General features: G+C 44.7%; 2 protein-coding genes across 2 annotated transcripts; both read right to left on the bottom strand.

Annotated features, from left to right (window-relative positions):
* Positions 1-1312: 1312 nt before the first annotated feature.
* Positions 1313-3522, bottom strand: LOC128754624 (tektin-4-like). Its single transcript, XM_053857360.1, has 7 exons — positions 2986-3522; positions 2569-2639; positions 2362-2505; positions 2109-2195; positions 1913-2048; positions 1699-1853; positions 1313-1526 (listed from the first exon to the last, which is right to left on the bottom strand). The coding sequence occupies exons 1-7, from the start codon at positions 3520-3522 to the stop codon at positions 1313-1315; spliced, it is 1344 nt and encodes a 447-aa protein (XP_053713335.1).
* Positions 3523-3886: 364 nt separating this feature from the next.
* On the bottom strand, positions 3887-9420 carry LOC128754542 (CMRF35-like molecule 8). The gene is made up of 7 exons (XM_053857246.1): positions 9082-9420; positions 8625-8933; positions 6595-6891; positions 4861-4935; positions 4631-4738; positions 4451-4506; positions 3887-4348 (listed from the first exon to the last, which is right to left on the bottom strand). Exons 1-7 carry the CDS (start codon positions 9188-9190, stop codon positions 4124-4126), a joined length of 1179 nt encoding a protein of 392 aa, XP_053713221.1. The 5' UTR covers positions 9191-9420; the 3' UTR covers positions 3887-4123.
* Between the last annotated feature and the right edge of the window lie 653 nt (positions 9421-10073).

The raw sequence follows: 10073 nt of genomic DNA, 5'->3' as shown, positions 1-10073 counted from the left end.
TTTCATCAGACAATACAACACAACAGTGAAAATGAATCGAACACTTACTTGCCATGGATTGCGTTTGTGAACATACGCAAACACACAAATACTACACACAATCACGATACACATATCAAACACATTCTGAACACGTGCACTCACTAGCAACACACACAAACACACATGACTTACTTAAAACACAAACGCACAACAGAAGATGACAGACTCACAAGTTCCAAAGAAACAGTGTCGCACCCGTATCACATTTAATGTTGTTACACTACACATTCACATGCTGTGACCTACTCAAACGTTTTATTTGCAAGCATACAAAAGCTACACACAGAGAGACACGGATCTTTTTTTTTGTCCCCACTCACAGCTCAGTTTCATAACTTTGTCAGTCGTGGCACCTCCGCACAGGGAGGAAGCTCGGTCTAAGAATAGAGGTAGATGGTGCAGATCGCCAAATATAAGTTTACAATTCCTTAACTTCAAGCAAATAAAACACCCCTCGGTGATTGATGTCGTTCAGATTATAGTGTTTAGAGGCCGAGCAACTACCAGTTGAACTCATCAAACCCTACAGAGCACGAATTTACCTCTTTTGAACTCGAGTGATTTATTCAGGATTGTCATCTTATACTCGACACTATACAAATTGTATGAAAGGAGGATTACAATACGACTTTGTTTTCACCTAATTACACCCTTGTTTCCTTTAAAAGACTAAACATGCTTTTATTTGGAGTCAGAGCCTCGCGGCAACAGGTGACGAAAGAAGCTCGAGGGCGCCCTCTTGTGGAGCAACATCAATACAACTTCTTTTGAGACGCTGCTACTGAAGATGCAGTCTGATATTAACTGAAAACTTCTATATTGTTTCTCATTATTATTTCGCTAATAGATGAAAAACATATGTCAGATTTCTTACCGGAAGTTGTATCTTCAATCATGAACAGCAACGTGAAGGAAATTCCTTAAAAGAAATGTAGAATGTATGCGGGTACAATACAAGTTATCCAGCAAGTACAGTCGTCCAAGCGTCAATTTCAACACTAAAACGGCATGTGGTGTATGATTTGATTAAAAAAAAAAAAAGAAAGTTACAGTAAATAATGGTTAAAGCTGGAACAAGCCTGACCTACCACTGGTAGACGTATGAACTCTAAAGAATATGATTCTGATGTTGGTGTAAACTGCCGATGTCTCGACCAGATCTCGCGAGTCCAAGATTTAAAATTAAGGTGATTAACAGTGGCAAGAAATCCCATAAATTCCAGAATGAACAGAATTCACAACCGACAGTTTTGATAAACCAGGCTCATTTTCAATACCCCGACAGCCTGGTGATGCTTGGATAGCGTTTGCGATGACTCATACATTTTTGTCTGTCGATGAAGAGCGAGTGGGCTTTACACTGGATGTCCTTTTCCAGGGCGGTGCGCGACTCCTCCAGGTGGGAGAGGGACCCTCTGGCCTCGCTCAGCTGCAGCTGCAGAGAGGCCACAGTGGACTCGATCTGTCTCACCTCGTCTTCCAAACTACACCGGAGAAGAGTAAGCGCATGCGACAACACATTACATTAAAATCACGGCGTGCACTTGAGCAGCACACACTGCTCCGTATGTGAACTTCTCCCCATAGGAATCACGTACAGTGCATGAATTTAAAGACTGAAAATGAGAGACTGTTACAGCGTGTAATTCAGTGTACCTGATCTGGGGGTCATCTCTGCACAGCTCGATGTTGGGTCTCAGAGCGCGAGTGTACAGTCTGGACTGAGCAACCCTCAGTGGAGCCTCTTTGTTGTAGATGGCCTGCTGCAGAAGGACTATGTTCCTCTCCTGATCCACAATCTCCTCCAGCACCTGTGCACACACACACCATCACACAAAAACATCGCAGCATGGCAATGAAAACCACTTGCCTGTCTGTGTTTCATCTCCAGCTGGGACTTTGCCTCCGTCAACTCCTCGCAGCGATGGTTGAAGGCTTGGTCCACAGTGGAGCACTGGACCTGCAGGTCCTTTGTGGTGTCGTCCAGCACTCGCTCCACAAGCCCCCTGACCACATGTACAGCAATGTAGAACAGTGGCTTTACCAGTGAGAAGACGATCACTCACCTGAGACTGTCTGTTGCTTGCTCTTCGTGTGTCGCCTTGGTGAGGTTGTCCTGAGTGAACTTTGTCCACGACGTCTGGTTACACACTCTGAAGCACCACAAACATAAGCGTCACCACTGGTCTTGTGTGCATGCTGGAGATCCAACAATCCAAATGCATTCATGTGACTGTCTTTATATTTATACGCTACAGCTCATTTTTACAAGTTAAAGTTCAGTCACGTGACCTGGCCGGGGACAGTACAGTGACTCACTGCTCCTGCAAGGCTGCTGAGCTGGGGTGTTTCTTGGTGTCGGGACTCATGTTTGAGTAGCTGCCACAGTGGTTGTCAAGGTTGTAGGCCTGGTATTTATCAGACCAGTCCATCTCTAGAGTCTGCTTGGCTTCCTGGTTGATCCTGGTGGTAAACAGGAATCTGACAGTGTAAGCAAGCACTTTCTCTTTCTCACTTGATACTCACTTGATCTGACGGATGACCTGTTCTCTGGTGCTTTTCAGAAGAGCTTGGACGCTCCTGATCAAGTCAACCTCCTGCAAAATGAAACACGCCGCTGTTATGATCAGGGTTCGGGGCAACATCTGTTGAAAATTTAAAAATGTTATAATAGTCTTAGGACGGTAATTACATTTCGCACACAACACTGTTCACTAGTGCATGTGCCTTTTCATCTGTCCAGTTTTTTCATGACCACTTTACCTCTTTACCGCTTTATTCTATTATTTCATCCATCCATCACTCAATAATCCCAAATAAAATCAATTGATGTGGTGTAGAAAAATGATCATTTACGTTACCTAGAAAACTTGATTATTATGATTATTATTATTACTTTTTAAATGTATTTGTTTTCTCCAAGTTCATCACTGACTTAGCGACCTTCAACAGCTCCTCTTCCACCGAGTCCCGCACCAGGTCTGGTCCGAGTCTCGCGGCCCTGCACGTCAGATTGTCGGTCGCAATAGCGTATGGCGTCTCGGTTGCGTCAGTCGCTCTCTCCAGGCGGATCCTCAAGGCCTGAAGGGACTCGATGTCGGTCCGGAGCCGCTCAATGTGTCGCTGCAGCTCCGACCTCCAGTGATGGATGTTGTGTAGCCTCTCCCCGAGCAGACGCGTTCCATCCGCCTGCTTCTTCAGAGTCGCTGCCTCGGTGGTCTGGTTGAGGAACTTGGAGCCTCGCTGGATCTGCTTGGCTTCCTGGTGGTCGGTTCCGGCCTGGCGCAGGATGGTGTGGTAGTTGGAGAACCACTCGGCTGGCGTGTACTTGGCCGATCGGTAGCCCGCGGTGGCGGCTGACTCGGAGGACAGACGCCACCGCGGGATCTCCGCCTGCACCGAAGTCCCGGGGACCGCTGCGTCCTGCGCCACGGCCCGGCTGTCGATTTGAGGCCGAGAAACCAACAACTCAGAACTCATCTTCTTGCTGAACAAAAACACGTTGAATGAGTGAAACCTGTGGGGAAAGTTCGATGTGCTGACTTTGAGCAGCACGACAGGTGAGTGTTTGGGGTTGCCAGGTAACGCCGACGGGATCAGGTGACCGACCTCCAAGTCATTCATGAATTCAACACCTCTCACTCGAAATATGTTTGGGAAAGGAATAAAGAATAAAGAAAGAAATAATTAACATGAGAGAAATGTGAAATTGGAGTTTACATACGCCTTAAAATACTGTCATTATAGGTAGTAAATACCAGCCCAGAATGATGTGAAGGCATGATGTGGAAAACATATTTTGTATTTGAATGAAGAAGCAAATGAGATCAACATTTTCCACCACGGCACTAAAACAAGTGTTCACTTCATTAATTTCAATACATGCGGCAAAATAAAAATCTCATACAATATAGTGGATTAAATATCAATTGTGAACATTGTCATGCATCTGATCATGTTTAAGGCAGCAGTGAATATCACAGTCAAAACCGACAAATATTAAAATGTAACAAAAGGAACGTGAAACTGAAAGAACACAAGACAATGGTACATCTTCATAGTTTGAACACTTGCATGAACATCACTTCCTGTTCATCCTGCCCATCTCACAGCCCTTTCCAGGCTTCTGTCCTCGACCTGCCTCCCTTGATAAGTTTGAAGTTTCTCTGTTGCGGAAAACACTGTCATTACAATAGACTTGCTCTGTAGCAGCATTCAGGTGCACAGACGCCTCTTCATCCTCTTGGCTGTGAATGATTTGAGGACCTCTCTGGGCCGTATTTGGCTTTTCAACATTTTCATAATCCTGAAGAAAGAAAATAAAGGTCACACTTCACATCCAAAAAGTCATCCATTTTGCATAAACAAAGCTTACGACTTTAGTTGTATTTTAATGCAGTCGACTCACATTGTCATCACTGTACAGTTCTTCTTCTTCTGCTGTCTTCATGCTGACTTGAGCTTCTGTTAAAAAGACAGGTGTGTGAGTCATCACGCACGTCTAAATGTGTTTTGTGACACTTAATGTCAGTAGGTGTTTGATAAGAGAAAATGGAGATGTGTGCGTGTCAGTGGGTTTCACATCTACCTTTCAGTTTCCGCAACTTGCATCTCCACACAAGCAGCGCCACCACCAGCGCAACCAGTAAAAAGCCCAGCAGCGCAGGAACAATGACATACAGCGGCAGAACCAACTCTGTTCAGAAGAAGAGGACGTTACAGAGACACTTCCCTTCAACACTTGAGTGCACACATTTGACTGTTCGGTCACCAACTTAACTTCATCTGTCTAAAGTCGAGGCGTCAGCACACACAAACCTGCGACCGGTGTCTTGGCTGTTATTACACTTTGATAAGTTGTTGGTGCTGTGGTGCTTTGGATCTGCGGAACGTCTGCATGAGAACAAATGTAAATTCTGTAAATGTTTCGTATCTCATGCAGGACCTTCGTTCACTCACTCGTTTATAAGAATTTCAAATACATTCGTAGTGGAAACCCTGGCTATTGTGTAGCAAAAAACATCCCTGAACAAAAGCAAACAGATGCTTTTGTTTGCTTTTGTTCAGGGATTCCTCCATGTTTGTTGTTGTTGTTATCATCCCAGCTGCCACGTGTCTTGTGTGTTCTGTTCAATTAAATGAAATGAAATTAAAACGATTAAATGCACATGAATGCTCTAAAGTTGCTCCCAGCTCAGGCGAAAGAAAAGCACCAACTTCATAATATAAAACACAACATGCGATGGCATCACAGTAAATACACCAACTTCATGTGGCTGTGGTAAGAAAATGTCTTCTTTTGAAAGTCTTGTGATTCATCACCTGCAGAATGAATCCTCTTCTTTGCGTTTCTAGTGTGTGTTATTCTAACTCAGCTCCATGGCGCGTCTGCCACTTTGTGATAGTAGTTTTTTTCAAGCTAAAGTGTCATTAAAGTGGCATTAGTATTTGCTTTTGCCTGCTCCACTGGTAAATGAGTCTAGTTGGTGACTCTCATATACGGCGGTGCAGAAACGCAGTAGAAAAATGAAAGACAAAGGTGCAGCTTCTTTTCCCGTCTAACTTCATTGCATCATGACTCAGCTGTTTCAATAAGCAGTGAGCAGTCTGTAGAGATCACGCTCATTTTGAGTTGACAGTGGAGACACTTGAAACTAGTCTTCTTCCACGACAACTGCCTGGGTTGTTGTTGAAATGCTGACGGTGGTCGCGTCTCACAGCAGCCCAGTGCATGTCTGCAGAAGAGTCAGATGTGATTGAAGAACATGTTACACTTGTCCAAACCAGATCATCCATCCATCCAACAACGCCAATGACAGTGAGTCAACTAAACTCTCTTTTCCGTCTGACAAATGCTGGCGGACCACAGTCACAGATGTTAGCTGCTAGCGGGTAATGTTGGAGCTAATCTCTTGTGCTAGCTATATCTACGTTATACTTTAATAAACAGAATCAAATGAGTAGCGAACACTTATACGTTTGTTAGCATCTGAAAAATAAGGCACGCACCAAAGACCTGCGGTAAACATGAAGAATGACTTACAAGTCCGGAACAAAAATCTGTCCGTCGCCCTTGGACTCTTCACCACGAAGTCTTGCCACGGCCATGATGATCATGAACGGTCGCTGCTGAGTTAGCGCTCATAGGTTCCGTGAAATGATTTGATAGTCACGTGAGTGGGTTGTGGCCGCCTGACTCTCAGGACGCGCCTCTTGTCGGGTCGCCCAGGGAAAGTTAGGCTGTCCAGAGATTCCTTTTACTGAGAGTTAGAAACACAGACTTGGCGACATCTGTCTGTTCAATATGAAACCTGTCATGTTAATGCTAAGCTAAGTTTCTATTCTCTCCTCTTGTGAGAGTCTTGTGATTCTTAACCAAATTCTTACAATTGATAAATAAAGACAGTGTGAGGCAGAAAAACATTTCTCATCTCATGAGAAGCCAGGCGCTTGACAAAGTTTGGGCGAGGAAATTCCATAGAAAAGTGAACGTTGACCATTGGACCCCAGTCTTGTTTGGTGGTCAGGTTCATCAGTTAAATACCAACTTACCAACAGTCAGATGATACTGAGTGTAGGTGCCAGCGCTCCACCGCGGCTCGGCACCACACCAGTAGGTCCCAGCATCCCTGGTGCTCACTTCTCTCATGGTGATCTCGAAGACGGTGTCTACTGAGGTGAGTCTCAGTTCCATGTTGGCTGACGGTGCCACGTCGGTGCAGCTGTCACGACGCTCTCCCTTACACACAAAGATCTTCTGTCCTGCCCTCTGCGCCTGATAGTGGCACTGGATGGTGAGAGGCTTCCCAGCAGTGCCTGTCACCCTCAGTGTTTTCTCACAACACCAGTCTGTCAAACACAAGGAGCTCATTTAGGAACATTTTGTGTCTAGGTGTTAAACTAGGTGTTTATTTCAGTCTTCAACTTCTCTTCTTCTTCTTCTTAGTCTTCTAACTTACAGAAACATGCCATCAGCTGTTACCACACTATCCAGCCTCCTCCACCTTAACTCATCTTGATCATCCTCTTCAATCGCACCCGTCCTCTCTAAGTCCATCCACATCCACGAGCTTCATGGGTTGTCCTCCTCTTCACGTTTACCTGATGCATCTCCAGTATTTTACTTCCAACATGTCCACTATCTCTTCCCTCCATGTGTCCAGATGTTACTTCACCGCCAAACCTTTCTCCATGAGCAGTCCATTTCTAATCTTGTCACTGCCAATGAAAACCTGTGTATCTTCATCCACTCCTAACTCTGCTTCCTGTCTTTTTGTCAGTTTACGATAAAGGCCCATTTATGCTCCCTTCATGTATGAAATTGTACCCGTCCAGTTCATGTTCACCAGTGTAATGACTAACAATGCATAACTGTAACAGCGTTCTTTTTGCAAATAACAAGTAGTCGATTGTGTGGTTTTTAAAATTCGGTAACTCTGTTACTGTTACCACATGACTATTTGTGGCATTATTTTACGTTATTTAACAATCTCAGTAAGAGACTGCGAGTACGTCAGAGAAGTGTTGTGTCGTTCTGAATCTTCCTGTGTCAGTCACTTGGAGATATTCTCACTACTACACTTGTGTCGAGCAAGACCCTATCGAAGGCCCAAAACAGCAATTCTCATTTTGTAAGTACGGTGGTACCTCGGTTCTCGACCACAATCTGTTCCAGACGGCCATTCCAGAAGTGATTTGTTCGAAATCTGAATCGATTTTTCCCATTGCAATGAATGGAAAAAGAAATCATGCGTTCCAAGCCTTAAAATACTCTTTTGTAGGAGTGAATGTAGAGTGTCTGCTGCAGGTGCGCTGTTCCTCTATGTGTGTGGCCGCTGCATGTGGGAGGGGTTGCCGAGTGAGTGACGTCTCTCCAGAAGTGAAGAGGTGCCCGGTGCGTGTCCAGCTCTGAATGTGCGCTTCTGTGCAGTTTGGCTGTGACAAAGTCATAAACCAAGTAACGCTCTGTCCGAGACTCGCCTCATCCCTGTCCACAGTCAAACGTTCATGACGGCTACAAACTCCAAAACAAACATGGTGACTGTTGAAGCAGAACTGATTATCTACCTCTCGCACAAAAGATGAAACAGAGGCAGCGTTGTGGGAGGCGGTGGTCGTGAATGAAAGACAGAGCATTTCCGGCATTCTTAGCGACTCATTAGAGCTATATATTTGGTAGTAACAGCAACACTGCCCTCCCACGGTTTCTGGTATTATTGCTCCGTTTGGTCTGTATCTGTAAGCTTTCTGGAAACGGCAGAAAAACGGACAAAATGAATGCAGAGCCCGGACAGAAGGCTCCGCCGGATCCGTACACAACGTTGAGCATAGATGGGCCTTTAGACTTCCCCTTCACTTTCACTGCTCCTCCTCTGTCACAGATAACTCTTGGCAGTCGTCTCCACCCTGCCTGCACTCTCCTCTTCACCCCTCCTAAATCTTTGTTTTAAGTCTAAGTTTAACAGTTTTTCAGTAGTACTACAGTGTATATATATATATATATATATATATATATATATATATATATATACTGAATCAGTTTGAGATGCGTTATGTAATGAATGATCTGTGCGTAATCTCACCTTTGACTTTTAGCATGAAAGAGCGAATGTCATCTGGCCCGGGATTTCTCTTGACGCCACTGAGGTACCGCCCAGAGTCTTCACGTTTTACATTTCGGATCCTCCACACAAACAGCCCGTTAGATCCACCTTCAGTCAGGCTGATCCGGCTGTTGCTGGAGTGCCTTGAGGTTATCAGGGCATCCCTCAGACAGACAGAGGGCTTGCTTGCTTTGCACAAGTATTTTAGTGCGCCTGTGCCCTGACAAACAAAGGACGCTGACTCCCCTTCGCTGACTTCAACTTCCGAGACCTTGTCACAGCAGCTGTCTGTGAACATGGAAGAGACTTAGGTCAAATCTGAGCAAACATTTATTCTTCCATCATCATTTTTAGACTTCACATATTGAAAGATTAAAAAGTGCAGTAGATCATTTTTAAAACCAAGAGAATCTGATATCGCATGACGTTCATTCACCTGGTTCAACCTTAAGTGTGACTTCTGTGTAGACATCCGGTCCGTTCCGAGACACTCCACACCAGTACTTCCCTGCATCGGATCTTCTCAGCTGGGAGATGTTGACCATGAAATAGCTCCAGAAGTCGGTGATGCTGTACCTGTTGCGTTGCTCCTGAGAAGTAGTTACCAGTACATCACTGTCTGATGTACATCCCGTCCCGCAAAAGTACTTCTCATAGGACTCGTAACCTTTCTCAGTGCGACAGGTTATTGTAGCTTCTCCTCCTTCATACCCAAACGCCTGGATGGCCCCGGCTGCTGAAGTCACAACATTCCAAGCGACTGTGAGAATTAAAGAAAGCCTGAACATCATTGTTTTAACTGAACCTCTCGACGGCAGGAGCCTCAGTGTCAGTGTGGTTAGTGCTGAATGTCACACCTAAACTCGCAGTATCACTTCTGCATTTTGCCACATGATCCAAATATAGAATACTTAGAATGACAGTCATATTATGAGAATAAAGCAAGTCAAACCAGTGCTACCACAGCCAAGGCCATCTCAGTTATTAATGCGTTAGACATGTGACACTTATGAAATGACTGTTGGAATAGTTAACTTGCAGTCATCACCCAATAATCGTGGGAGTGACACACAGAACCGTGAGCGTGTCCATCAGCCAATAGTGGGCTGTCAACATTGAAGATAAAAACAAATTCCAACATGCTACAGAATACAATAATGTTGTATATATTTACATAACCTCCATAGTTAGGCCATTTTAAAGCCCCAAATTGCTCAATGCTACTAACAGTCCTCCCTGAAATGGTAAATACAAGAGAGGAAAGCCCCAATATAGCAGTTCAAATATGCTGTGCTGGGACTAGCTCACCTTGAGATTTGGACCTGTCTTCAAACGGATGTTTTGGTGCCTTTTATTGATCGCTAGAAAATGATGCATCAAATGCATACACCGGGGATTGCATCATTTGAGACGCAAAACTTCCGGCAG

This window comes from Synchiropus splendidus, chromosome 2 (genome assembly GCF_027744825.2).
Source record: "Synchiropus splendidus isolate RoL2022-P1 chromosome 2, RoL_Sspl_1.0, whole genome shotgun sequence".
Classification (NCBI taxonomy): domain Eukaryota; kingdom Metazoa; phylum Chordata; class Actinopteri; order Syngnathiformes; family Callionymidae; genus Synchiropus; species Synchiropus splendidus.
Note: the sequence above shows the minus strand (reverse complement) of the source record. Positions and strands in the feature narration are given on the sequence as shown.

Excerpts from the sequence above, each read along its gene's own strand:
- LOC128754624 (XM_053857360.1), bottom strand. The coding sequence starts at position 3,522 with ATGAGTTCTGAGTTGTTGGTTTCTCGGCCTCAAATCGACAGCCGGGCC. Across the intron at positions 2,506-2,568 it reads CAGGTCATCCGTCAGATCAA|GATCAACCAGGAAGCCAAGC; the intron begins GTGAGTATCAAG and ends GTTTACCACCAG. Across the intron at positions 1,527-1,698 it reads AGAGATGACCCCCAGATCAG|TTTGGAAGACGAGGTGAGAC; the intron begins GTACACTGAATT and ends TCTCCGGTGTAG.
- LOC128754542 (XM_053857246.1), bottom strand. The coding sequence starts at position 9,190 with ATGGTCAACATCTCCCAGCTGAGAAGATCCGATGCAGGGAAGTACTGG. Across the intron at positions 8,934-9,081 it reads CACACTTAAGGTTGAACCAG|ACAGCTGCTGTGACAAGGTC; the intron begins GTGAATGAACGT and ends CCATGTTCACAG. Across the intron at positions 4,936-6,594 it reads TCAGTATCATCTGACTGTTG|ACGTTCCGCAGATCCAAAGC; the intron begins GTAAGTTGGTAT and ends GTTCTCATGCAG.